This window comes from Anser brachyrhynchus (genome assembly GCF_964034855.1).
Source record: "Anser brachyrhynchus genome assembly, chromosome: 2".
Taxonomy (NCBI): Eukaryota; Metazoa; Chordata; class Aves; order Anseriformes; family Anatidae; genus Anser; species Anser brachyrhynchus.
Window position 1 is genome coordinate 1,616,149 of NC_137695.1, and position 27,884 is coordinate 1,644,032.

At 57.6% G+C, this 27,884-nt stretch overlaps 1 protein-coding gene across 2 annotated transcripts in view; it reads left to right on the forward strand.

The window, feature by feature from the left end:
• The first annotated feature begins 292 nt into the window (after window positions 1-292).
• The window catches only part of CCDC12 (coiled-coil domain containing 12), a 34,724-nt gene continuing 7,132 nt past the window's right edge, over window positions 293-27,884 (forward strand). Inside the window, exons 1-2 of one of the 2 annotated variants that reach the window (XM_080583383.1) lie at window positions 293-540; window positions 22,436-22,506. In XM_080583383.1, the coding sequence (XP_080439509.1) occupies window positions 394-540; window positions 22,436-22,506 (218 nt within the window). In that variant the 5' untranslated portion in view covers window positions 293-393. Of the gene's footprint in view, window positions 541-634; window positions 857-22,435; window positions 22,507-27,884 lie in introns of those variants that run through there. The other variant, XM_080583384.1, reaches the window with a different exon arrangement.

A 27,884-nucleotide genomic window follows, 5' to 3' on the forward strand; every position in this document is an offset into this window, starting at 1 on the left:
GGGGTGTGTGGGGTGCGGAGGGGGGGGTTGTGGGGGGGGAGGGAAAAAAGGGTGAGGTGTGACATAAAGGGGGTACCCCCCCCAAAAAAAAAAAAGAAAAATAATGGGGTGAAAAACCTTTATTTAGCCCCCCCCATCGAGCTGCGCCCCCCCTCCCCGAGATACCCCCCCCCCACACCTCTTCCCACGGGGAGGAGCACTCCTAGCGATTCTTTATTACTGCTTTTTAATGTATTAGCTTACAACGAATTTTTAATTTTTATGTTTTTGGGGGTGACCCCCCCCCAGAAGCGACCCCCACCCCCCAAAAAATAAAGCCCCCATCGACGCGCTCGGCGCTCGGCTCGCCGCGGCTGCGGGGGGGGGGGGAGGCGGCGGCGCGGGGAGCACAAAATGGCGGCGCCCAGCGGCGGGGCCGGGGAGGAGGCGATGGCGGCGGCGGCCGCGGTGGAGGAGCCGGAGCCGGTGCTGGGGCGGCTGGAGGAGGAGGCGAGGAGGCGGCAGGAGAGGCTGCGGGCTCTGAGGCAGCGTGCGCTGCAGGTATGGGGGCTGCGGGGATGGGTTCCGGGGGGGTGCGGGAGCATGGAGGGATCCGGAGGGGAAGGGTCCCTAAAACCCATTCAGCGCCCCCAAAATCCCCTCAGCGTCCCCAAAACCACCCCAAATCCCCCTGTCCTCAGCCCAGGCTGCCCCCAGCCCCATCCAGCCTGGCCCTGGGCACCCACAGGGATGGGGCACCCCCGGCTCCTGGGGGCAGCCCGCGCTCAAAATGAGCGATTTTCCCCTAACGTCCAGCCCAAATTCAGCCTCTTTCGGGTTAAAACCGTTACACCTTGTTGTATTGCTGTGCTTCCTGGTAAGTGTGTCGGGGGGATGTGGGTGTGAAGGTTCAGGAGGTGTTGAGGGGCTGGGGGGGGGGGGTTTGGGGGTACAGGGTTGGACCTGTAGGTATAGGAGGGGCTGGGGAGTGTGGGGTTTGGGGCTCTGGGGCCTGGGGGTGTAGGAATCGGGTTCTTCCCTTGGAAGGGATCTTCAAGCATCATCTCCTCCAGCCGCAAGGCCTTTCTGGTTTTTTTTTTCCTTATAAATAAGATCTATTTTCGTTTAGATTAAAGCCATCGCCCCTTGTCCTGGCGCTACACCCCCGACGAAGCCCTCCTGCGGCCCCGTTTAGGAGCTGGGAGGTTGTTATAGGGCCTCCCTGGAGCCTTCTCTTCTCCAGGCTGAAAAGATGTTATGGAGGGCGTTGTCCGAGCATCTCTTGACCAGAGGCAGGCGTGGGGCCTGCTCCAGTGCTTCATCACCCTCACGGGAGAGAAATTTCCATTTATACCTCGTTCAAGAAGCGTTTGGACAACGCTCTCGGACATGGGGTCTGGTTTTGGGGTGGTTCTGTGTGGAGCCAGGAGCTGGACTCGGTGATCCTGGTGGGTCCCTTCCAACTTGGGATGTTTTGTGTTTGGGGTGTGTGTTTTGGGGGGGTACGGAGAGGTGTGGGGTGCTGAGAAGGGTCTAAATGGGGATCTGGGGTTAGGGGGAGCTTGGGGGCATGAGGGTAGGGAGTTGTTGGTGGTGGGGGTCTGAGGAGGACTGGGGGGGGTCTGGGGCCACCAGGTTGGTGGTGCTGAGCAGTGAGGGGGTTCAGGTTATGGGGTGTTGAGGGCTGGGCACGGAGGATGGCTGGTATTTGGGGTAGAAAAAGCGTGGTGTTTGGCGCAGGGCTTTGGCTAGGGGTGTAGGTGAGAGTGGTGGGGTGAAGGGTGGTGGCGGGACGGGGCTGTGCGGGCTGGGGAAGCGGATTTTAGGGCTGTAAGGTGAGGAGGGTGGCGATGGGGTGGGTGTGGGGCAGGAGAGGGCAAGTGGAGATTATGGAGGACAGGGGTGAGGAGAACGGGGCTGTGGGGTGAAGGGCGTTGGTAAAAAGGGTGCAAGGGAAGGGAGAGGTGCAAGCGCTGGAGGAGGGAGCTGGGATTTGGGGATCACTGTGGGTGAGTGAGGAGTACTAGGGTTTTATGAGGGGCTGCGTGGGGAAATGAGGTGCTCCGGAGTGAAGTCCCTCGTCCCCGGCCACGGGGATGGGAGGAGCAGAACTGGAGAAGCAGGCACAAGGTTTCTTTTGGGGACCTGCCCCCTGTGTGACCAGGCCCTCTCGCCCAGCCCCAGTACTGGGTTTTGGTCCCGTGTGCTGGCTCCCTGCTGGCTCCAGGTGCCTGTGGCTGGTCGGGGACTTGCCCCCAGGCTTCCAATTGCCTTTTCACCCTGCTTTTGTCATCCTCTCTGCTTGTCATTGCTAAACAGCCACCTCGCGACATTCCCGTTACCTCCCCGCTGCGCTGTTCCCGTCGCGTGTGGAAATCCAGGCCACAAGCTGGGTTTGGTAGCCAGGGTGAAAACAGAGGTTTGTCCCGGCTTAATTAGCAACGTGTTCTGCTTCTCCGGTGCTCCCTGCTAGTAGGGGCCTGAAGCTGCCCTTTCGTAGGGGTGTCGTGGGCTGATTGCCTTTAGTAGGAGCCCGTGGTGTCGCCTCACGCAGCACCTGAGGCCAGGTGGGTCTGCAGGTCAGGGTTCCCATGTCCTGGACCCCGTGCTTGCTGCCGGTCCCCTGGGTTTGCAGAGATGACGTCCCTGTGAGATGCAGGGACTGGCCTGGGGGGCGATCCTGCGGTTGGTTTGTAAGGAATTCACCGGAGAAGTTTTGTCGTGGGTCAAATCCTCACCTGGAAAAGCACGGTTCTTCCGGCTAGCCGTCCCTGTCGCCTTGCGAATGCTGAGCTCAGAGTATTGAAATATTTTTTTTTTCCCCCCTGTTGGAGCTGAAAGAAGAATGCAGCGAGTGTGAGAACGCGGCAGTTAGTGCCTCCCGAGGAAGGCCGCCACGTCCCAGCGTGTCTCGGCAAGTCCCGGCCTTGCTTAATTCTCCCCTCTCGGGCTCCTGAGGCGGTGCGAGCTGTTCCCCTCCTGCCACGTCAGCCTCAAGTTGTAGATCGAGGTTGGTACGGTCCAGTAACGTGGGAAGGTGTCTTGCCCCTCTGCTGAGACCTTCCTGGGGCTCGTACGCCTCCGCCAGGAGCCGTGACCGTGGTGGGCGCTTCGTGCTGTGTTCCTCGCCTTGAAACGCCCATCGTTATCAGTGCTGAGCTTTCAGGGAGGGGAAAAAAACTTTCAGCTTTTCTTGCCGAGAAGAAAAGCTGACGGAAAGAAAAGCTCTTGCCTTTCTTTCGGCTAGCTTGGAGGGAGCGAGGCTTCCTGAGAACCTGTGTCCTGGTAAACTTGCCCAGCTCAGGCCGCTCAAGCATCTGCGTAATATAAACGTTGTTAGCTCTTGATTTGGTCTTTTTTGGTGTATTTCTCGTGACCGTAAACTAAACTAAACGGTGACTCCCTGTTGTCTTTGAGACGGGGATCAGCTGGCAGCCACCTGGGGAAGGGCTGAGAGCCTTCGAGGCCGTTTCAGAAGAGTCCAAAACGTTGGTCCCTGGTGCCTCAAAGAGGAAAGAGCCCTTCAAAGCTCAGTTCCTCAGGTGGAGATAATCTCTTGAGATCTGACATAGCGGGTGGTTACGGAGGGCGCAGCACGCGGTGCGTTGTTCTTACCCACTGTACTTGGAGATTTTGCCGGTACCAGCATGCTGCTGTGCCCTCGAAGGTAACACCAGGTCTTTACCAGGCTTCTGGCTCCCGAACCTCTTGTGAAATCCCCTGTTGGTCAGCCTGGGGCCGCCCAGCGCTCTGCTCTGGTGGGCGTTCAGCTCGTGCGCGGTGATTCCTTCCCCGGGGCTGGCTGGAGCAGCACGGAGAGGAAGGGCGAAGCGGCAGCGCCGGGGCAGGGAGCAGCTCCGTTGGCACCCAGCTTGCCGCGGGCGCGAGCCATTTCCTTGTGGCGAGGAGCGGGGACTTCCTGGGTCAGACCAAGGCGAGCCTCGTGTTAGGCAGCTTGTCCTGCTGAGCTTATCCAAGCCCTCTAAATCCGCTCTTACCCCTGGCTTTGGCAGCACACAAAGTTCCCCCGTTGAACGAAGAACGAGCTCCTTTGGTTTCAAGTCCTTTAAGTGAAAGCTGCCTGGGCTGTTTGCTCTTAGAGATCTAGAGAGAAACATTAAGTGATTGTTCTGTCCGTGTTTATTATCGTATGGCACTCTCGGTCTCTCTTCCAGGCTCAAGATGGGGTCTGTGAAGTCTGTCTCTGTGTGTATATATATTATATAATATATATATCTGTGACTTCCTTGCCCATCTCTTCTGCTCAACACTGAGCTGACGTTTCCAGAGGGCTCCCTTTGGCCACCCCGAGCCCTTTCCCGAGCAGCACTACTCATCAGGAGCCCGCTCCCTGCCTGTGTGTAGCCAGAATTACTTCTTTCCCCGCGTGCCCTGCTTTTTTTTTTTATCAGGCTCTGAATTTCACCTGTTGCCTTATTGCTCGGTGACGCGTGGCTGTAAAACCCTCCCGCGGGACTCGGGTCGCCGCTGGATTTCCTTGTGAGTCATCTGCGAGCTCCTGCGAGCCCTGCTGTGGAACCAGTCGAGCCTTTCCCCAGCCTTTGGGCGTGCTTGTGCCACCCCCAAACCCTGGCAGAGGGCGTGGGGAAAGGGGAGGAGGGGGGGAGCTGCCCTCCTGCGCACTGCCTGGTCTCGCAGGAGGGGAGGCGCCGCTCCCTGCCGCGGGCACGCAGCGAGGGCACCGACACTCGGGGTCAGGCAAGGAACCTCCTCCGGGTCAGGCTCCCCTGCCAGCTGCACCCTGTGCTCGGTTTTGGCATGAAGGCGTTGGGCGTCTCGTTCTTAATTAACGAGGAAATGAGTTGAGCTCATGCCCAAACGTTTAAAAAGCTCGATGCAGGAGCCGGTGCGCTCTGCCGTGCTTGCCCGCCCTGCTGGGCTGCCTCTTGCTGATCGCCGGCCGATGGTTTTTTGCTCAATACAAGTTGTGATTGTTTGAGTTCGGGGCATAACCTACACTTGAGGCGTGTCAGTCGACGTTTGCTTGCACAAATGTGCTTAAAATAGTACACGAGGCGATGCTGGCGTCCTGGGCTAAACGCGTGGCCTTGGCGTCGGTAAGGTTCGCAATGCCAAGGCAATGTGAAGGGTCGGGTACGGTATCAGCGAGGCCATTTCCCTCCTAAACTTAAATTGTCTTTCAGCAGCGAGTAATCAGAGTGTGGCTCGGACTTGGTGGCATATTGAATATTGCTTCCTGTTCTGGCAAAAAAAAAAACAAACACCCAAAAAACAGTGCAGTTGGAATTGTCCCACTGTAATCTATAGTTTGCAAGCTTCCCTTTTCTTCTTTTTTCAAGCCAGAGCAAAACGTCTTGCAGCCGCTGCTCCCCAGCGCTGAGGTTCCTGCAGCTCCTGGCCCCGCACCGAGGCACCTCCTGCAGCCTGTCCCTTCTCTCGGCGCAGCACGTGGTTAGTTGTAGCTGTTCCTGTGGCACCAGGGCCTCTTTTTTTGGTGCTTTTGGGTGCTGGGATTCTTCCCTGGGTGCCGGGGCGTTAGCCAGACCAGTTTTACTCCCCTGGAGTGATCGGTGCTGGCTCAGCCAGCTCGGGCAGCAGAACCTCTTTCTGTTGCATTGCCGCCGCTTCTGCGCGAGCCCTGCTGATTGAAAGATCCAGGTTTTACACCCAAACAAATCTGAAACTGAGCTAGGGGAATAAAAAAAACTACAGCAGCCTCTTATCTGGGAGCCTTCGGAGAGCCCGTGGGAGTAGCTGTGGAGGTAAACTTTGTCGCCGCGCCGGGAAGAGGAAGCGCGCGGGGAAGTCGTGCAGCGTGTAACAGGGCCGGGCTCATTTTCTACCAGCCTGGGATGTTTGGAAGCCTCTCTGAGGCTGGCTGTTTGTATAACCCACGCTCGGATAGCCCACGCTTAGCTCGTGTTTTGGCTGCCACCTTCGATTAACGGGAAAACCCCACCAAGCTCCTGCAGGGAGCCGCGTGAAAGGTCGCGTGCCGATGCAGGGCTGCTCGTGTTCGAGGATTTGCGTTTCGGAGGGAGGGAGCAGCCATCGGTGCCAGCTCCTGGGTGCTGCCCCGGGGGGAAACGGGGACGTTTCCCAGCTCTGTTTCCATGCAGAGCGTTGCACCCGTGACCAGGGCAGGCCTCTCCTGGAGCAAGGCTCTTCTGGGTCGGGGGCTGACCGACCGGATGCCTCCCGTGCTTCATAGGGCTTTTATTTCTTTTTATTTCTTAAATGAAACAGGCAGAGCTGTGCAAGTGAGCTGGTTCCTAGCCGAAGGCTCCTCGTGCTGATACAGACGATGCTGAGGCTTTATCCTGGCAGCATCGTGTGCTAAAACCTGACAACCTGCTCCCTTCCTGTCTTTTTTTTTTCTTCCCTAACGGCTGCAAATCAGATTAAAGCCTTCGGATTGTGTTTCTCGGGGAGACTTTTTATCTTGGTATCTTTTGCTCACTGTAAGCTTTAACAGGGACACAAAATGCAGTCACAAGCTTTGGCTAGCTGCTCCTTACTATCACCTAACGACACATTTTGAAGAGCCGGGTTCCCTGGATCCGTTTGAAGCCCCTGGCAGCGCGCAGCGGAGGCGACTCCGTTTTTGCGTACACCGAGGCCCTGTGCGTGCTCGCTGGAGTGGTTTGGCCAGGTGAGGGATACGCAAAACCACGAGCGTTTTCAGGCTGGGGACCTTACGGTTTCATGAACACTTTGCAATTTTCCTGGTTTAAAAAAAAAAAAGAGCCCAGTGGCACGGGGCTTGCACTGGGAAGCAGAAAGCCCTTGCGCTGCGAAGTCCCCGTGCTACAGCTTGTGCTGAAGCTGTCGGGGAGCTCTGGCTCCTTAGTGGAGGGGTGAACCCAGCGGTGCTTGCCGTAGAAAGCGCGTCCTTGCCCTAGATAAGAAGCTGCCAGATCGCTGTGCCGAGGGGTGCCAGCCTCTCTGCAGGGCTCAGGATTGTCGCAAGTCCTCCCGGTAAGTCTCGAGGAGCCGTATTTCCACAACCGCAGCCTTCTGCCGAGCGAGTTGATAATTAACTGCAGCTACTCCTGGCTGGGAGGTGCTTGCCTACGGGTTGCCCTTGGAACAAGCTTTCTGATGCGTCCCGTCTGCCCGTTTTGGAGTTAGGCGGGCGCTTTGCTCAGGTTCAGCGAAGCTGACGTTGCTTCAAACCCCATAAAAAAAAATCCCCACGTAACGTCAGCTCCTCCAGCCGCCGTGCCCTGGGACGTGGTCGGGAGCACTGTGCACCTCGGAGCTTGCCTTAAAAATACTGGGGGCTTTGTGGAAAGCGAAACCCGTTCGGGGATCCGCCTGTTGGGTGGAAAACCGCTCGGTTTTAAAAATAAAGGGGGGGGATGCAGAAGGTCTCAGGCCTCTTTTTGGTATAGATTACCCAGTGTGGTGTCTTAAAGGCTTTTCCTTAGGGAGGAATTTCTGTTGTAGTTAAAAAAATCTGTGTGTGCGTGTATGTGTATATATTTAGAAAAGGATTTGATAGGTCTTTTGTCTGGGTAGCACCGGCGAAGCAAAGTAGTGACATAAAGAAGCGCGTACGTTATCTTCTTGCGAGGAGCTAAGTGCTTTTCCCACAGCTCCTTATTTTTAGCAATAGATAGCGGAGTAGCGGAGAGGAATTCTCGTCTCAGCTCTTGCCTGTAACCTGCCCTCGCCCCTCTGATTCGGCTCCGAAATAATTCGGGTGCGTGGCTGCTGCTGAAGTGAGGGGGAGCGCTCGCTGGCTGCTGGTGGCAGCTGAAGTATTGAGAGTTTTTCCTCAGCCTTTCCCTGCCAGTTTTTAGGGTTTTTTTTCCCCTCTTCCTTAGCACGAAACCTCTGTGATACAGCAAACCCCCCTTCGGAGCCCCACGCTTATCTTTTGAGTGGGGGGTTAACCTTCAAGGGGAAACAGAGTTTGAGGTCTGATTTCCCTGATGCTCCTTTAACCTTGACTTTCTTTCGCATCGCCGTGGTAATGGGCAGAGGGTTTTTACGCAATATTTCTCTTTTCATCTCTACCCGTTTTAAAAAAAAAAAAAAGATTAACCTCTCCTTTTCAACACGGACCAGGCAGCGCTTGGAGCCCAGGCTCCTTTAATCTGCCGCTCAGCGGTCCCAGCTGTGCCGCCCGGCCCGGCTTTTGCTGCAGCTTTTGAATGGGCTCCGTGGAAATAACGCCGGACGGACGCCGAGCCTCTTTTCATCCCCAGCTGGTGGCGAGCTCGCAGCGGCTCCGAGGGGTAATGCGGGCGCGGGAGGAGCTCGGCGGTGGCCTGAAATGGGGCTGGGGAAGACCAGGTGCGAGCCCTCTTTGGGGGAAACCTCGTTTAGCCTTTAAGTCAATAAGCTCATCCCTAAAATGCCTTTTTCCGTAGGTTACGGAAACTGCCTCTTTATTTTTTTGATGCAGGAGCCCTGTTTTCCCAAGGATACGGGGCCGGCACGGCCGTGTCTCTCCTCCCTGGTTTCCCTGACGGGTTTAAGGCCAGGGCAGCAGAGGGTGGGCGCGCTGCGTGTCGAGGGCCCTGCAAACATCACAAAAAAAAAGGAGGTTTTGTATGGAAGGAGACTTTATTTCGTATTTTTACACCACCCTGCTGAAACATTTTGGTGCAGGCTCAACTGCTACCGCCTCGTTGTGAAGTCGAAGTCTGAAAAATGTTTTGGGTAGAGCTCCTGCTTTATGAAAACCCCAGAGAAAGTACCCACGAGCCAAGTCGGTAGCAAAGCAGGCCTGCTTGCTTCTGCTGGTCGCAAACCCACAGCAGCTCCTGCAGGAATTTCACTTGGCGCCTCTCCTTGAATGCACATTACTGGGAAGGCTGCTTCGGCGTGGTCCTGAGCCTGTGAGCTTCGTCAGCTGCGGTTAAGCTCAAGAGGGTGTTTGCTGAAGAGGAACCGTGTGGTTAAAGGTCAGTTGGGAGCTCCTCTTCCCGTCTGAGTGCTTGATTCCCTTTCAGGTTCTGTTTTTGGTGCTTTCGGAAGCTTTTCTTGCCTTTGACGACTCGCGGTATCGCTCGATGTCTGTTTTCCTGCTTCCCTTAGTGCCAGCAGTACAACAAATGCAAATCCATCCCGCTAGTCAGACGCCTCGCGTGAAGTCTGGGCGCTCCAAGGGTAGCGTGTTTTCAGCTGGAAGGCAGAGATTTGAAAGCCAAATGCCAGCGGGGGAAGCAGGAGATCTCTCAGACGCTCCTTAGGCTGCGGTCGTGGTTCAGAAACGGGGATCCGAAGGTGGTCCGAGCAGCAAACACCTTCCCCGGTGGGTTTAGGACGGAGCTTTTTTTGCCAAACGAAGGAAACCTTCTGTAAATACCCATTTTTACCCGTTCCTTGCAGCTGATGCAGGTGGCTCTCCGCTGCCTGAGCCCGTGCAGCACGTACGACGAGACCTGCAGCTCTTCCCTTCCTCTCCTTCTGGTATTGTTCTCGCCTCTCCTGGGACGCGGATGGCTTTGTGCCCAGCCCTCCCCTGCGTGGTGGCCTCGGGTTATTCCCACTGCTCTGTGCGGATCGAGGCACCGAGGTAAACAGGGGACAGAGAGTCTGCGGGGCCCCGGAGAGCGCGGTCGGCTCTGGCCTTACGGCCGGGGCTGTGCTGCGGAGATCCAGGCTGCTTGGGACTCTTCTGGGGGGGAATTTAGGGCTAAGGCACAAAAAAGAAAAGGCAGAAAGCGGCTGCCTTGTTCCGGATTCCCTGTCAGAAGAGATCAGCTTGAGGAGAGGGCTCCAAAAACGGTTGGTGGTGGTGTGGCCGGGCACAAAAATAATGTGAGAGAATAATAATAAATAGACCAAATAACGAGACCAAGTAACGGGCTCCACTGTGAGCTGATTCTCAGCAGAAGACCTGGCTGCCCCTCTCCTTTTAGAGCAGGACCCGTGGTGTGGTGGCACGAGAGGATGCTGCTCCTCGTCCAAAAGCGTCCGTCAGCGGAGAGCATCGCGGGGCTGACCCGAGCAGGAACGGTGCCTTTCTCCCACCCAGCCCTGGTTAAACCCAGCGAGCGGACTAGCCACGGAGCTGCTTTTCCTTCTCTCTTGCCCCAAAAACCTCAAACCCAGCTTGGGAGGCAAGCGAGCAGGAGCCTTGGTGGCGAGGCCGCGGGCGGCGGGGCAGGCAGCCTCTCTGCCCGCTTTTCCCCTCACATCCCTGCGCCGCCACCGAAGCTCTTGTGGCTGCGTCACGCATGGCATCGGAAGCACTGCCTTGGCTAAAACCCAGCCTTTTGTCTCCCTTTAACGTCGCTTTCGGTTCGTGGCCGGAGCTCCCCGCGCCCGCCGGGGCTCTCGAGAGAGGCAGAGGAAGGCGGCGGGGCCGCTCCTTTCCTCCTCTCGGCACCCGAGGCCATTCCTGCCCTTCCCACTCCTTTTCCTCCCAGTTTTTTTTCCCCAGCCTGGGGTCCCTCATCGGCTGGTGCCTGTCCCCACACCTCATCTCGGTGCACGTTTTTTTTCTGCTCGGGTTTTGCTGTGGGGCCAGGCGAGCCTGATGGCCCCGCCGCGGGGCGGCTGAGAAAATAGTTGCTGTGGAAACGGAGCGGAGTAAAGTTATTACAGGCAGGATAAAACGCAAAAACGCACACCGAAGGCTCCAAAGGCTTCGTTTCTGTCCGGGCTTTATTAGGGAAGCAATAAGCTGTCGCTGCGGTGCTCGGAGGGCTGGAGATGGAGGCCTGCAGACGCCACGGTTGCGCTTCCACCGCAGCGTGCGAGCGCAGGAGGCGGTCGGGCATCCAACCCCGGGACGTGTTCCTTGGCTCTGCTGTCCCCAGGGATGATTTGGGAGCTTCTGTGAAACGCCACCCCGCTGGCGTGGGGGCGAGCAGGTCTGCCGCAGCCCCGTCAGTGGGATTGGGAAGGGTTGGGGCATGTAGGTGGGATCTGGGGGGTTTTGGGGTGCTCGGCTGGGCAGGCTCCGGGCTGCTGTCCCCGCGGGGCAGCCAAACCCCAAGAGCAAAAATCGCCCAGCGCTCGTTTCGTTAATCCTGCAGCCCGATGGGTGTCCTGCAATCAGCTTGGGTGCCTATTATGTGAGGTATGGTGTGTTTTTCCCAAACTGAAAACTTTTTGTGAGCGCACAGAGCTCCGGGAGAGCTTTGCGCTCCAGGAGGGGCCGCGTGTCACCGCTCCGAGCCGTGCTGCGCGCCCCACAAGTGGGAGGTGGGGAGCACAGGCGGAGCTCGGGGCTGGATCCCGGTGTGTCTGCGCCCCCCTGCTCTCGCCCCATGAAACGAGGGGACGCTCCCCGGGGTGGGAAGGCGGCTCCCCTCCTTTCCCTTAAGGATGCGCGGGGCCATTGGTTACGGGCGAGACCGAACCTCGCCTCTGCTTATTCCCAGCTCCTTGCCGCGGCCTCTGGAAGCAGAGGCAGGAACAGCTCCCTCCTCCAAGCTCTGTCCGATGGCTTTTATGCGAGGGGACGCGCAAATGCAATTCCTCTGCCTCTGCTGGGGCTCCCCAGAAGCTTCTCCACGGGCAGGGAGCAAGTGGCGCTGCTCTCCCCTGCGCCCAGCAGGGCTTCAGGCGATGGGAGCCGGGTTAAAACCGCGGGGAAAAGGAAATGTTTTTTTTTTTTGGGTCTGCTCCGGTTCCCAGAGCTGATGCGAGGGGAGCAGCAGGAGGCCGTGGACGGCAGGAGCTCCGTTAGAGCCCCGGCTTCGTGCAGGGCGTAGCTTGACAGCCCCTTACGCCCCTCCGAGCTGACGTGTGGCCGCGTCCTGCCCGTGCTGGCGCGCGCTTGACCCTGGTGCGAACTGGTTCAGGAAGCTCACCGCCTTGGCTTGCTTTTTTTTTTCCTCCTTCCCCCCCTTTTTTGTTTGGTTTCTTTGGCTCAGCTTCTGTGCGAGGGCGAGCCCTTGAAGTGGTTTCCCACGGGGCGAGGCGAGCGCCGGCGGGGACGGACGGGTGACGGGGACCAGGGCGGTGGCACGCGGGCGGTGGCACCGCCAGGCTGCGGGGAGGATTCCTCCTCTACCTGCAACCGGCGCAGGTGGAAGAGGAATCTTTTCGGCCTTCCTGTGTGATTTCGGGCCGTTTGGGGCTGCGAGAGGGATGTGGAGATGAGGCTTGTGTGCCCCCAGCCGTCCTCGAGCCCCTTTCCTGCAGGGGCAGCACCACGAGCCCTCGGACTGAGGCTTTCCTGCAGCGCTTCCCACTGCCGTGCTGGGACATCCAGCCTTCTCCAGGCTGTTTCCAGTGAGCCAAGTACCCGAGGGTTTTGCTGGAGAGCCCTTAATGTTCTCCTCTTACCTTTTTTCCCCTCTTTTTTTTTTTTTATTTCACTTTGGATGCTTGCACTGAATCTCCACGCTATTTCCTCGGGGCTGCGCTCGCTGCCGCCCGCGCTGTTGGTGTGCTGCTGCTGCGCGGGAGGCCTTCCAGCATCCCACGTGGGGCCTGCGTGGAAAACTAAACCTTCAGAGAGGTTCTCAGGCTCTCTAGAAATAAATAAATAAATAAATTAGAGGCACAGCGATGTAGGAGACCGCTCACTCCGTGCGTTTTTGGGGAGCCACGGAAAAGGAAGGGCTCGGGAGGCTTTGCGCCGGAGTTTCTGCAGGGAGTTATTTGGCTTTTCAGTGAAATATTTTGTTTTCGGCTGGGTTTTGCGCGTGGCTGGAAGTGCCCTTTGGCCGTGACCTTGCGTGAATCAGAAGGGAGCTGCGGGTGTTAAAGCCTCGCCTCCTGGCCATGCCCGATTACATCGGTGCTGGGCTGTAAAGACCAGGCTCGCCCCTCCTGGGAAGTGGCTGAGCTGTGTGACAAGGCTGTGTTCGCTTCCCCTCGCAGCATCCCTCTGGGGCAGTTTTGAACCACCCCAATTTCACGGATGGGGAGTTAAAAATCTCATCGAAACAATGTAAAACCCCGAAACGAGCGGCTGTGCGTTGCTGAGCCGTCCTCGAGCTATACCGGCGTAAGGTTGCAGCTCGGTAATGGCAACATCTCCTTTTAAATTCACTTCAGTTCCCTCGTAGCCTCCAAGCAGAGAATTTATAACGCTTACGAAGACGTCTCGGTGATCTCCAGCTCCCCCCAGCACCTTTCTGCCGGCAAGAACCGAGGCCGATGCGAAGCCGAGGGGAGCCCGTGGTGGGTACAGGGCCCGTGCCCCTGCACGGCTGGCTGGCGGCGCTCCGCAACCAGCGGGCTCTCCTTTAATTTATGGAGGGGAAAAAGAAGAAGGAAAAAACAGCCTCCAGGAAGCAGGTTAATCATCAGCTCCAAAAATGCAGAGTTAGGTTTGTCTCGCGCCCAAGCGGCACCGCTTAATTAGCGCGTGCGGGGCTGTGATTTCGTTGTGAAACTCTGGTGCTTTAGCTAACTTTAAAAAAATATATATATAAATATAGGGCCAGGGGGATTCATGCACAGACCTCCTTCCTTCCGCAGACGTTTCACCTTTCGACAGGGTCCTGGTGTGTAAACACAGACCTGGTTGTACTCTTTTTTCCTGTTTTTTTTTTTCCTTCTTTGGAGAAATGAAACTGGTCACGTGTAGCGTTCGGTTTTGTTTCTGCTTTTGTCCAACAACAACAGAGGTGGCATTAAGGCACTGAATCCGAGCCAGCCTGCTTTCCTCTGCCCTCCCGCCCTGGAAAACACCGGTTTTATTCCCCCAGATAACCAAAATGTTGTCCCGGGCAGCTAGGGCAGGGCTGGCTTCTCAGCTTAAACAGAACTAGCAGCTGCTTTTTGATTTTCTATTTTTTTTCCCCCTCTCTCCTCTGTAGTAGGAAGGAGTCGCGTGACGTAGTAAAGAAGGTGTGACGGGGGTTAACGCAGGCACGCTGTTTCTCTGACAGGCGCAGTTAATTCTGGAGGTAACAAAATATTTCGGGAGGGATTCCTGGGCGTCAGGTGCTGTAAATCGATGGCTTTTGTTGGAGCAGACGGGAGCGCTGCGAGCGCCTTAACCCATTGGGTTCAGGCGCGGGGGGTTTGTTGGTGGCAGAACAAACCGTAGCGGGCTTCTCTTCTGGTTTCGGGAGGGACGGCCGCGTCTTCTCAAACACCTTAGTGCTTTCTCTGTGTGAGCACAGCCTACGAAGCCCGTAAAAGCTTCTGCTCCTGTTGCCAGCACCCGTGTAGGTGGGCATCGGGCTGCAGAGCTTTGCTCTCCGTCTCCAAACGCGTGAGTCCTGAGCGTGCCATGGGCGGAGGACAGACGGAGGACGGACGGCTTCCCTGCGGGCTCGGTGCTGAGCAGCCCCTCTGGGCGCTGCAGGCAGCGGCTCTGGTTCGGGGGGGCTTCTCTGGGGGCTCCTCTTCGTGCTCAGACGCCAGCCAAGCACCACGTTGCCTCTCGGTGTCGATCATTCGATGCTGCTGCCCCTCGGCAGCTCCGTCCCCGTTTTGAGCAGCGCGCGGTGGCTCTCCGGGCCGCGGCATCGCGGCGAGGGTGAGTGCACGAGGAGGAAGGTTTCAGGCTGACGTTTGGGCTTAAGAGAGAGGGTTCTGGGGACTGGGAGAGCTTCCTGTTGGCATCAGCGTGAGGGCAGTGCCAGCGCCCCTGATAACGGCTGAATGCAGGCAAGAGCTGCCTGGCCATCCGTAGGGAAGTGGCGGTGGTGTTGGAGCAGCGTCTTGCGCTGGTGCGCGCTGCAGCCACCCGGATTGGCGCCGCGGAAGATATCAGGGTGAGGATGGAGGATGAAACGTGGCCTGAAAGTCAGGAAGAGCCCGGAGAAGAACGGCCGCGATATATCGGACGTGGGTGATGCCTGGCAGGCTGTGTGAGACCACCCGGGCTCTCGTTCTGGCCTGGGTTTTGCCTTGACGTGGGGAGGACTGGTGATCTTTCGCCTGGGTTGGGAGGGAAAAGCTTATTCGTGGCTTTTCCTGCCCTTTGTTGCCCGGAGAAGGGTTCCGGCTTTGAAACGTAGGGTTCCTCCTGCTCAAACTCTCTGCATCCAGCCTCAACTCGTGAGCTTTCACCGTGCTTGCTTCGCGGAAAGGTTTGTGGTTCTGGTCTCGGGGGAGCAGCCGTGCCGCTGCTCTCACTGGGGGCGGCAGCTCGCAGCCAGAAGCCTTCCGCAGCCTTCGCCGCGGCGTTCGAAATGTGAACGGGCAGCAACTGCGAATGTGCAGCTCCCGAAATCACGGTGGCGGGCGCGTTTAAGACGGCAAACCGCAGCCGCTTCGGCGGTGGTGTGGGTTATTGGACGGGGAAAAATACCTGCGAGTGTTTGCTGTGTAAACAGCGTAATTATATCATAATAATCATAAAAAAAAAAGAATTAAAAGCGCCTTTCATTTTGGAAATAGATTATTCTGGGAGGCCCTGGCACAAAGCGAGGTGTTTGATTGTTTTCAGAGGAGGTTTTGTTCCTTGTGTGCGTTTCTTACGTGAAGCCGCCCTGCTCGGGCTCTCCTTTAACCATTTCCATAGTAACCGGCGGGGACTGAACCGGGATTACGGCTTCAATAAGGAAAAAGCTGCAGGGACGTAGCTCAGGCTCTTATAAATCCCGTATTTATATGATTACCGCAAGGACTGCTATGAGCAAATGGCTTCCGAACAGCTCCCGATAAATATCGGTGGATCTCGGGCCCTACCCTGACGGCGTTTTTGTGCTCGGAGCTTTTGGCTGCAAAATCTATGATTGGGTCCTTTAGGGGCTACTTAGGGAATTAAAGCTGGCGTCGTTTTTTAAAACGTGCTTTATCGTTAACATAAACCTTTGGCCACCCGGTGAGGTGCGAAGGCGTTTTGTGCCTTTCAGCTTCTTCCCCTTCGTGGCTCCGCTGGTGTGAAACGTCCCGAGGGAGCCGCAGGCGGGGTGGCACAACGCGACGGCGCCTTGCGGGGCTTCGAGGACACCCGGGCTGAAATCCGGGCGAAGCGAGAAGTAGCAGCGCGTGCTGGGCTCCTGCCGAGACACCGCAGCTCCGTCCTCGCCCCACGGTGCGTACGTTCAGCACAGAGGCTGGGGGGATCGAGGAGAGCGGCCGACGTCACCGCCGAAGACGACGGATGCTCCTTACCTGGGTGAAGTCTGGTTGCGTCGCGCAGAAAATGGTGCTGTGGGACCTGGGAGCCTCCCAGCGGGAGGAGAAGCGAGGACGTGACGCTGTACGTGCTGCTCTTGCTGTCTCTTAACACCGGCTCCTGCAGCCGGGCAGGGTGCAGAAAGCAGGGAGAGCAGCTCCAGGGACGGAGCCGGCTTTGTTCCAGCTCTGACCTCTTTTAACTCCTCGAAAAGCAGACGGTTATTTGCCGGAGAAGCACTTGGCTGGTAGCGCGGCCATCCACTGAGCCTTAAAAGAAAGATAAGGAGATCTTCATATTCTGGTCGCTCCCCGAGGAAAGCAAGCTGCTGTTAGTTCCCAGGAAGAGGAGAAGCCGTCGGGTCATTTTGTTGACTTTTAGGGGGTTGCCAGGGGATTGCCAGCTGTGGCCGGACTGCATTTAACGCGGGCGCCCCGGGCCGGCTGAGCAGCCTGGGGGATTTGGAAGAGCAGCTGTGCTGGAGCTGGGGAGGGATGGAAATGCAGCGGGACGGGCAAAATGGGAGATCCGGGCAAATACCAAAGCGTCGCGATTTGGTTACGGGGACTTTGGCAAGGCCCAGCGCTGAGTAGAGGGGGAAGCAATTCTTCAGACAGATTTTTAAGACAGTGGGGAGAAGGAAATAAACACAAGCTCGACTCCGTGAAGGGTTCTTTGGGAAGGAGTTAAGTGCCACGCTTGTGCCACGTGGGAACGACGAGCTACTTCCCAGGCCGGCGGTGATGAGAGGATGTCGGGTATCTAGCAAAAAAACACTTAAAATCAGCGGTCGGGGGGTAATTTGCACCTAGGAATCCTAAAATAATCAGCCGAAGAGGTGGTTAGCCTGCTGCGTTTCGATTTAGGTCTTTTTTTTTCCGAGCACCAGATAAATTCCGGAGGGCTGGAAGCGGGGCTGATAAAACGCCGCTGTATGAAACTCCAGGCAGGAGGGGTGAGCTGTGTGAAGCCGGTTTGCCTGCTGCCGTGGTCAGCAGAAGGATGAAAAGGGCGATTTGCAAGTCCTTTAAGGAAGAGGAAGAAGAAGGGAGCGTCACTTCTGTCGTGTAAATGCGATTTAGCGAAGCCGATGAGAAGTTGCAGCTCTGCGGTGGGCAGCCAGGAGCTTCGGGGCTGCCGGCGAGGAGCTGTCCCCAGCAGGAGCGTCGCTTTTTGGGGCCCGTGGTGCTGTGCACACGGTGTTTCCACTGCTCCTCTGGAAATAACGCCTGCGTTTTCTGCTTTACGACGGATGACTCAAAGGTCTGAAGGCTGGCGGGGCCCGAGCAGCGACGGAGCCAGCCCTGCCGAGCAAAACGAGCCCGCAGTGCGTGCTCCGTGCGCCTGCCTGGGGATGGTGCGGGGCTTTTCCGTGAAATGGGTTCATCTCCTGGAAACCGAAGGCGTAAAGGAGGCTGGCTCTTGGTTTTTTGGGCGAGGAGCGGCGTCCCCTCCGTGCTGCCCTGCTCCATCTCTCACCCAGCGCAGGCGTTTTAAGACAGCTTTAAGGGTCGGTGGCGATGGGGAGGTTGCCGGGAGGATTGAGAAGCGCTCTGGATCGCCGTGCCCCAGTATTCTCGCCCCTCGCAGGCGTCGGGCTCTGGCATCGCACAGGTTTTGAGCCAGGCTGCTGGTGAAAGGAGTGGCTCCCGCACCTCGTGTCTCCAGGAGGAGCTGCGGGTCGCTGGGCGAGGCTCCCCAGACGAGAGGTGTTTCACAAACCCAGCTAAGTGATTTTACGCCTCCCTTTTGGCCCTGAACCTTTTGAAGGCGATGCAAACCGAGTCGCTTCCCTTGTTATTACGGTGCAAGGAACCAGCGGGCTGCGCAGGCTCCTACCAGGAAGGAAAAGCGCCGAAGCCCGGGGGGATTTTTCGCATTCCTCGGCACCTCGCCTGGATCGCCCAGCGCCGGGGCCGGCTCCTCGTGCACCGAGGGCTGCGACCTGGCTCCTGCAGCCCCCCCCGGCTGGGCAGGAGGGTTTGTTCTGCTGGAACAAGAACGAGTCTGGCGTTTTGTGATTCCAAACGCGGAGCTCGGGAGACGAGATGGTAGAAATGCTGTCCGCGAGCTTGCTGTTCCGCAGTTATCAAGGCTTACCTCCTGCTTCGCGGTACGTCCTCGCTGGAGTCCAGGGGGTGGGCAGAATACAAAACTGGTGCCTTCCCCGGCGGGCTCCGAGCCTGGGGTGTCGCAGAGGGAGCTCAACAAAATCCCCGTGCTGGCGAGCAGAAAGCTGGAGCTGCTGCCTGCCAGGGCATGGGTTCATCTCCCCGCAGCCCCTGCTTTGCTGCCCTCCAGTACGTGTGGGCGCCTTCCAGGCTGGTTTTTACTGAGCTGGCCTCACCGTTGAACTGCCAAATGTGTTTTTTCCTTCTGCCTCGTGCCGCCAAGGAGGAGAGCGAACCGTGCTGACCGAGCGTGGCCCGTGTCTGAGGTTTTTCAGGAGCCAGCCTCGCGGGCATCGTGCTCGCCTGGGAGCGCGGGCTGTCACCTCGTGGCTCGCTACCGGCCTCGCGGGGAGGCAGCTGAAGCCCTTCTTTGAACACCCTGATGCAAATCTTGGATTTCCGCCCCAAACGGGCGGCGGGTTGGGCTCGTCTAACCTCAGACCTCTTAGTGAAGAGCGGGAGGCAGCTGAGCGAAAATTTTCCTGCTGGTAGCTGTGAGCCAAGGGTTGCCGTTGAGCTGTCTCCTCGCTGTTTAACTTGCAGCCTACGAGTCAGCAAGCTTTTTAACGCCGGCGGTTTATCTTTGGACTGTCTCCTCGCAGAGACTGAAGGATGGGAGTGACTCTGTGTTTGCAGGCGGTTGGCAAAAAGCCTCGCAGAGCGTGGCCGCGTCTCCAGCCTCGCGAGTCGCTGCTGATAGCGAGCAGCTCGCCACGGGGCGCCTAGAGAAAGAGGAATCGCTCAAGCGAGGCTGGAAGGGCAGAGGGGTTATTTTCGGCTCCCTTTGCGGTGTCGAGGTTTTAGGTGGGGGAAAGTGAAGTTGAACCGAAAAGTGGTGAGAGTCCGATCGCTGCTGCGCACCTGTGGGACCACGAGCAAGCAAAGGGAAACATCCAGACGCTCGCGGGACGAGCTGGTAATCGTCTGGGGGAGGTAATTTAGGGAGGAGCGCTTCCTGCCCTGAGCTGAAGAAACGAAAGTTGTGACACAGCTGGCAAACAAGTATTTGAAGAGGACGACAGATCGTAAAAGGAAAAACTCAGAGCCCAGTGGAGAACCCCTAAGATGCTGCTGCTGTGTCGAGCGATGGGGTAAATCCAGCGAGGGCAGAGAAGAAAAGAGAGACGGGGCAGCGGGGAGACGTGGAGCTGTAAGATAAGATGTGTGTTCGAGAGCCTGTGCCCGTATCAATAAATGATCACGTAACGAGACCCGACTCAGCCCTTGTCCCAGCCACCATCCTCACCCCAAGCCCCCTGCTTGTGGGGGAATCACCTCCGAGCAGCCTTCTGCCTGCGGGAGGAGGGAGATATTTTAAAGCATGCATCGCCTCTCTCTGCGAGGACTGTTGGTCACCTGCTCGTGGAATACCCGGGGGCTGTTATTTCCCCCTCCTCTCGCCCCTCTGAGGCTCTCTGAGTCCCCCCCCCCCACGCTCAGGCGAGGTGCCGCGAGCGAGGAGGCTTCGCGACATATCCCCGGTAATTCGTGCCGCTGGTGGCTGCAGTTCCTCTGCAGTCGGGGCCGTGCCTGCCGGCTCTGCTCGCGGCCATTTCAGCTCCGTCCCCGTTCACACCCCGGGGATTTCAGGCAGGTATTCCCTTAAGGACGTGCCCGAATTATTTCGGGCTCAGCTGGAGTGCCTTAGTTTTAAATATCAATGCGGGGCGTCCCCGAGGAGCGCAGGGCTGCGTGTTCAGCTTGCTGTGCCCAAAGGTTTTTATTTTCGCTAGCCAAAGGTGCGGGCATGGCGGAGCAATGGGATCCACCTCTGTGTTCCTGCAGGAGGAAGGATCACATCCCAGGTGAATCAGATCGTGCTGTGGTGAGCTCTGACCCGGTCCTTTCTTTCCCATGCCCTGCTGCCTTTGTGCCGTCAGCCTCTGAGGCTACGGATGCTTTAATTGCATCTTTGCAGCTCTCTTCCGCGCCCCGCTCTGCAAGCTCCAGCCTCCTGCAGGGGCTTTTTGGGGTGAGGAAGGATGGAGAGCAGAGGAAGGAACTTCTGCAAGGCCTGGCGGGGTGCTGCTGGCCGTGCGCAGTGCTCCGTGCCTGCCTTGTGCGTGGAAACAAGGAGTGCTGTGAGTTGGCTGCGGGCTCGGACCCCAAGTTACACACACACAGACACATTTAGGAACTCGTGGCAGCTCCCTGCACGCAGCGTCAGGTGAAAGCCGCTGTTACCTTGCAGCTTTGCCTCTTCTCTGCGTGAATTCGCGTGCTCGAAGGCATCACGAGAAGCCCTGGTGGCAGGCTGCGGGTAGCCCCTGCGACTTTCTGCGGGGCTTTGGGCACCGCGCGAACGAAACCAAAATCCAGCTGGCGGCCCGTTCCCCAAACGGCGAGCCGGCAGGGATTTCTCTTGCTTGGGGTCAGGCCTGACTCGAGGCGTTCATTTCAGACCTCGTTTGCGTTCTTCTTGCACGCTGATCGGCCCGGCGGAGCCTGATGAGCGGCGGGCGACGGCAGGGAGCCTCGTTTAGAGGGCACGCCGCAAATGGCTCCGCGCGGTTGGAGACGCGCCGTCGCCTCGAACCTCGCTGCCACCCTTATTATTCCACGCTCCCTTCTGCTGCATCTCCTCCTTGCCGGCTCAGGATTTCCCCAGGGACGCTCGTGCCTGCTCCCGTGTCTCCGTGGGGCAGCGCATCCCTTCGGCACAGACCGCCAAGGCGCCACGGGGGAGCTGCAGCAGAGGAAAAGAGCTCGGCTAAAAGCACGGCAGGGCTCGTCGCAGCTGCGTTCGCCGGTGGCGTGCTTGGCTTTTCTAGGAACACCAGCTGGAAAATATTCTGGTGGTGGCGGGGAATGAGTTGCAGCAGGTACCAGGAACCGGGGGCTTTGGGCAGGCTGCAGAGGAGCGGTAGGATTTCGGTGCCAAATTATTTCGGCATACAGGGGAAAAAAAGAAAGATGTGCAGTGCTGCAGGACACGCGAGCTTGTGCTGGGAAGCGCGGCTGCTGCTGGGGGTTGTTCTCACCAAATCTCTTGTTAGTGTTTCAGAACATGCTCGAAACCCTCCCGGGTAAGTTTCCAGCGAGAACGAGGGGAACGCAGGCTGCTAGCGCGTGTGCGAAGAGATGAAAGGAATGAGAAAGTGAAAGAAGGTGCTTCCCCCAGCTCGCGGCAACGTCGGCTGAAGGCTGTCCAGATATTGCACAGCAGCAGAAAGCTGCAGCGGGCTGCTCGGGGGCTGCTCGGGCTTCCACCCGGCCCAGCTCTGTCCTGAACGAGAAACGTCCGTGCGGTGTCAGAAGGCTGCCGTGGGCTTCTGAAAAAAATAAAACCCGCGTTCAGATGGGGTTAGAACTGAACTAAATACTGGTTTTTAGGAATAATTGCTTTCTTCTTTTTATAAAGAGCGCCGTTCTGCTTGCGCTTTGTTCGAGATCTGAACCTGAGCGCCTCCAGTCTGCGATGGGCCTGAACCAGAACCGAGCGGTTTGCACGCAATCTGGTTTTTAACCCGCGTAGCAGAATAGAGTTTCAAAGCTTATACGTTCAAGTTAAGCAAGCTGTTCGCTAGGGAAACGTTTCTGGTCCTTCCAGAGGACAGAAATAAGTCTAGCTGGTAATTAATTTTGGTATCCTCGAGTCTGCTGTCAGATGTCTGAGCTCTCAGTGAAACTTTTAGCACCGCAGGTAACCGAGCAGAGACGTTTCTGGTCTGAAAGCGATGCTGGCCGTGTTCTGGCTCCAACCAGTCCTCGCCTGCGATTTTCCAAAGCCAGGCGTTCCCCTTTCGGGGTTGAGAAAAGGACGTGAGCAGACCGGGGCGATGGAAGGGCTCTTCTTGCAAACGGTTTCACTTTGTCTGAGCCATTCTCAGTGAAAAAGGCAGAGATGAGCGTGGGCACAGGAGCAGCTCTGCGTTTGTGGCGGCGTGGATCACCGCAGCCAGATCTTACAGGAGCTGTGTGTTTATTACCAGGTAGCCTGGGCGATTCCCCTCCTGCAGCCGGCCACGCTCAAGGAAGCGCAGCCTCAGCCTGCCATCTGCTAGGGTTTAGCTTCCCGTCCTGAGCGCGACAGGGGTGCTCAGTCGTAAAAGCGACTGCTGCCAGGGAAACCCTTCCTTCCTTGCCTTTGCTGATCGCTGCCGTTGCCTCTGAGGGCACAACTGAATTTTTCCTTGCCAGTTCTTAGAGTACAAATTGGAGAAAAAGGAAAGCCAGCTTAATTTCCAGATGTCACAATTCAGCGGTGATTTCAAACCCCGGGGGGGGTGTCTCTGAGCTGGGCTGCCCTCGCCCTGCCTGGCTGCAAGGGTGCAAGGTCTGACGGAGCAACTTTTTGTCTTTTCAGAACAAGAACAGCGGCGAGCCCGAGAGCAAGCAGTTCAGAAGAGACGATGAAGAGGAGAGCGTCAGGCACAAGTAATTATTTATTTATTCCGACTTCTCTCTCTCGTATGTACTGTTTGGGCACTGCCCTCGTGTTTGCCGATTAGGATCGCAGAATCGCGGAGTGGTTGGGGTTGGAAGGGACCTTAATGGCCACCTAATTCCACCTACGATGCCACCGCTACACCAGGTTGCTCTGAGCCCCATCCTTTGGCTTCCAACACACAACCTGGGTTTGGTTTTGGTGTGAATTTAACCTCCTGCTCTAAAGGATGCGAGATGGGGGAACGCCAAGGAAAGCCCTCTGGCCGACTTGCCGCGTTCCTGGGGGCAGCAATGGGAAAGGCGATGCCCTCGGAGGCACCCGGAGTGCAGGTCGGTTCCACGTCTATCGCTACATCCCCGTCACTCACACGTGCATGGTTTAAGAGCGCAGGTTTTTCCGTGCCCCAGGGCTTTGCAGCTCACACGTGGCCGTTTAACCGTGGCCCGCCGCTGTTCTTGTCACTGGAAAATGTGAGCACAAAGCCAGCCGAGGCAGGGTGCCGCTCCTGGCAGGGCCAGCTGACTCTGCAGTGGGTTTCCTGCCGCTAAAAACACCGCCAGGTCTCCTTTGGAGCCGACGGGGGGGGGTGACGTTGGGTTTGAACTTTCGGGACGTGATCTGTCCTCGTTGCCGTGCTGCAGGAGGTGAGCGTCAGGGCTGCTGCCGCAGGCAGGCGCGCGGGTCCCGCTGAGAAAGCGGAGCAAGGTCCCCGCTGCCCTGCCTGCTTCTGCTGGAGAATAACTTCTCGAGTAGTGCCAGCGTCGGTTTTGGGCTGGGAGCAGTTCTCGAGAACGATCTCAGAGGCTGAACTTCGTCCGGAGGCGCCGCTGGTGGGTTTCGTGCCGGAAGAGTCACGGGATCTGGGCTGACGCTGACACAGGAGTTAAAGATCTCGGAAACGATGATGAATAATGAATAAACAGCTCTCGCTTTCCAGCTCTGCCACCTGATCCGCGGCGTGGCGAGGTGATGCGGTGCGCTGCGGCCCTCGGACGGGGAGCATCACATCACGCCTGTGCTCCCTGCCACGCGGTGAGCTGGCACCATCCGTTGGGCTAGCAGCGATGCATCCCTACACACCGAGCTTGAATTCTGAAATAATCCCTGAAATAATCATTTTTATTCTCTTTTGACTGACTTTTAGGCCAGGGATTGCTTCTTTTTAACCACTGCTGAGCTGCCTGAGCCCCGTCATCATCAGAGGTGACATGGTTTCATACCAAACCTTCAGCATCACCCCTGTTGATCCGGGAGGTCCCTTTTCCAACGAGTCCATGTCAGGGAGCTCTCCTCGTGCAGCAGGTTCAGCAAATCCTTCCTCTGCCTGCAGTGATGCCCTTGAAACCTCACCGAGGTTATGGACAGAGGGAGGTTGTTGAGTAGGAACCCCTTTCTGCAGTCAACCTTGTGCTGATTCACGAAACTGCCCGCGGACGTGGGCGCGGGGCATCTCCTGAAATTCGTGGGAGTGATGCCTCCGGGGAGGGAGGCAGCTTTTGGGGCGAAAAGTTTCCTTTCCAGCTTGATTTTCCCCGCAGGAGTCTGTAGCTCTTTGTCTGCCTCTCCAGCTACTGTGTGTTTTGTCAGGATCCAAACGTAACTTTGCAAGGCAAATTAGAGCGAGATCTGCTCTGCAGGAAATGTTTGAATCACAAATTTGGCCGAGACGGCTCGTAGCTTTACGACTCAACTCCAGCCCATCTAGGGATTTCGCTGCTTTCTGCTTTACTCGTCGAACGCCCGTTTTTTTTTCTGCTGCTGAAATTGGATGGGCGCGTTGAACGCGATCTAGGATGTCAGCAAGCCGCTGGCTCGATTTCATCTCAGATTTTCGTTTCCCCGTAGCATAGCCCAACTTTCTCAACCCTTCGAAAAGGGGAACTGCCCTGCGCTAATGCCTTGCCGGCTGGTGCTAAAAGGTGAGCTGAGATGATCTGCCGGTGGTCCCACGTGCGGGGAAACGAAGGGTCCTGGTAGCTGAAGCGTGCCCTCGCTGCTCCCTCGCCCCGAAACAAGAGCCTTGGTAGCTGGGCTGCTTTCTCAAGCTGAAAACCACCAAAAACACAACCGAGGGAGGTGAAACCCAGCGGCTCGGTAAATAATCTTGCGGCCAACGTGCAGCGTTCGGGTGCACCATTCAATCGGCGAAGCTGGCTTGGGGGACGCCCTGAAAGCCAGTCCTGCCCTGCTGGAAGGCAGGAACGGCCTCGTCTGCTGTCTGTCCTCCGTGGGCTGGGATTTGGGGCTGGTCACCAACTGGTGTGGCCTCGGGGTGGCTGTCGGGGCAGGACTGACCACCAGCAAGGCTTTGGCCACAGCCTGGTTCCTCCTGTCCTCGGTGGGCTGGGACTTTGCACCCTGCAGCAGAGCCAGGAACCTGCTTTGCTGATATTTTCTGGCTGCCAGTGTGAGGACACGATTCGGGGCAGCTTCCTGTTTTTTTTTCTCTGCTCAACTCGGAGCTCTCCTCCCCCCTCTGACTATTTTTTTTTTTGGTTGTTCTTTGTTATTATCTTTCACGCCGCGAGATACCGCGGCAGGAACAAGTGCTGACGAGGCCCTCTGTGCAAAACGCAACGCACTCGAAGCAATTGAAGCTCCGGGTATCTCTGATCTGCCTCTCCGGGGAGTTGATGTTTGTAATAGCTTAAGCGCTTGGGTTATTTTCTAAGCGCTTGGGTTATTTTCTTCCCAGCCCAGGAACCGCCTCCCGCTGCGGAGCAGCGCTCAGCCTCTGCGAGGAGCCGGCCGTGGGTGGACTCGGCCCCTTCTGCCCCGTCGCCGGCAGGGAGAAACGAGCCGGTGCGCTCGGGGATCGAACGGCGACCGCTGCCCGAGATGGGTGCTGGCACCCCGCAGCGAGGTGCTGAGCTTTGAACCTGGCCCCCCTTCTTCAGTCGGAGCACGCTGGGGCGGGAAAAGTGTAAATAGAAACCCGAGGTAGGGCTCGCAAAAGGCAGAGGGGGGACCAAAAGCCTTTGCCTTAGCTAGAAATTGAGCCTTGGTGAGCTGCTGTTGATCAGCTGCTGGTGTTTCGACACTTAGTCATCCTTGAAAATTACAGCTCGGCTGAACGCTGGGCAGGAGCCGGGGGAGGCAGGGGCTGGGGAACACGATCTCTGTCCTCGCCGTGGGAAGAATGTCACGGGGCAGGGCAAAACCCCTCGTTTTTTATTTTGCTTTTTTATTTTTTTTTATTTTTTCACACCTCCGCTCCGCACAAAATAAAACGCAGCAGCAAATCTGCTCGGTGGGGGGCTTGGCCGGGCGGCACAGCCGAGGCAGTAGCTCGGTAACCGCTGTGCAGATGTCCTCCCTCCCGTCCTGAAGAGGCTTATGGGGGGATCAAAAAATAATAATAGGTACGGGAGAAAGCACCGCACGTGTGTAAGGACGTGGTGGTTTTGATAGCCAAACCGGTGACTTGGCACCTTCCCAGCAGCGCCCTCCGTATTTCAGTAGCCGCTGCCGGTTACGTCCCTCCCGTAACCAAACCAGAGCGTTTTGGGGGCTGAATTTTGGGTCTTTCATCCTCCCTGTGTCTTGCCTGGAGGCAGGCTGTTGGCGTGGTGCTGGGGCAGGCTGTAGGTACCCCTGAACATCATCTTCTTCACAGATTGCCAGCTCTGTGGGAGCTCGAGCTGGCGCAGTGCGTGTGAGCGTGGTTATCCAGGCTCAGCGCTGCAGAGAAGCTGTGCTCGGTGCTCTCTGAGGCTGCCTGGGGGAATATCAAGCTCCCGAGGTCCTCCAGGTTCTACTGAGACACCTTCAGGGCCTCTTCTTGGCTTGAGCCTCGAGGATGGCAGGCTGTTTCTGACATGCCACCAGCCAGAGAAGCTGGAGAAGCCCCGTAAAGCACGCTCCTGTGCCAGGCGCACTGCAGGGCATCACCAGCCCGGATCCCCCTCTGCAAATCGAGCGTAGGCTTCGTCCCAGTCCCGTTTGCTGCTGCAGATGCTTGTGTCTGTCCGGGAGATGCTCAGCCTGCCTGCGAAAGCGGCGTGGGAGGCCAGACAGCCTCGTGGCACCCGCCTGCGTTTGGAGCGCTCCTCTTGCGGCCCTCCTCCTGCGGCACCCGGAGATGCGTCTCCGCCCGCCCCGAGCCCCGTCTGCGCTCCCCGAGGAGCCACGTCCTGAGCAAGAAACCTCCTCGGCAAGCTCGGGGGCTCGAGGCGTAAGAGAGGCGCCTGTTTTTTGGCATTCCTCGAGTGCCTTTGGGCGGCCGCTTGGGGAGGAGGATGCGCTGCGACACGCTCGGCTCTGCGCGGAGATCCCTCTGCAGGGGCTGGGGGAGCTGCTGGCCTCTGCCCCTGCTTGTTGCTCGCTGCTTTTCTGCCCCAGGTGAGGAATCCAGGAACGGGTTTAGGAATCCAGGAACGGTGGGAACAGCTTCACCCCCTTGATCAAACAGCAGCTCCGACCCTCCGCTGTGTCCTGCAGGGCTGTGTCTCTGCCCTGCTGCACGACGGGGTGAGGAGAGCAAACACGGAGCGCGTTTGGGGCACGAAAAGTGGTTTCTTGGTTTTAAATCGGAGCACACGCGGATTGTCTGGGTCGCCGGGGAGGTCACCGTGTGCGGTGAGACAGCCTGGAGCTGTGGGGACCTTGCTTTGAGCTAGCCCAGCTGCAGGGAAAAAAAAACCAGGCAGGCTGCAGCAGGAGGTGCTCGTGGATGTCCAGGAGCAGAGGGCAGGGCTGTCTGCCGGGGGGGAAGGCAAAGGGTGGAAAAAAAAAAAAAAAAAAGGGCTTGTGAAACAGAATCTGCACCGGGGCCGCTAGCACAGCAAGTCTCACAGTGCCCCCAGAGGGTGGTGGTGCTGCAGCAGCCCCTCGGCACCCTTGGGTGCTGATGGGTCAGCTGGCACCCCGTCTGTGCTGGGTGGCTTCGCAGGGAGTGCAAGAGGCCAAGCCTGAAAGCTCGGCCCAAATTCCCAGCGCCGGGGAAGTGGCACTTATCCGCTTCTTGCCGTGCGGTCTGCGGCAGTAGGAAATAAGAGTAAGCTGGGCGGTTGAACTCACCCTACGGCGAGTTTTCCTTGGCAGAGAAAAGAGAAAAAAAAAAGCTCGAAAATGACTTCTGCTCTGTGGCCTGCCGTAGAAAACGGAAAAGGGAAGACGGGCGGTGAGGAGAAGCGTGTGCCGCCACCGAGGACCGTTCGTGTGCTGCCCCAGGGGACGCCCTCGCTGCGTGGGTACCGCAGCATCCCCGCTCCTTCGGGACCTTCAGTGGCTCGGCCAGAGCCCAGCGTGGGCAGGGAACCGAGGCAAAGACCAAGCGGGAGGCCGGCTGCACGGTCAGCTCATGGCTCGGTCATCTGGCAAGTCCCCTGGGTCTGATTTTTGGGGACATCACCGTGCTGGGGAG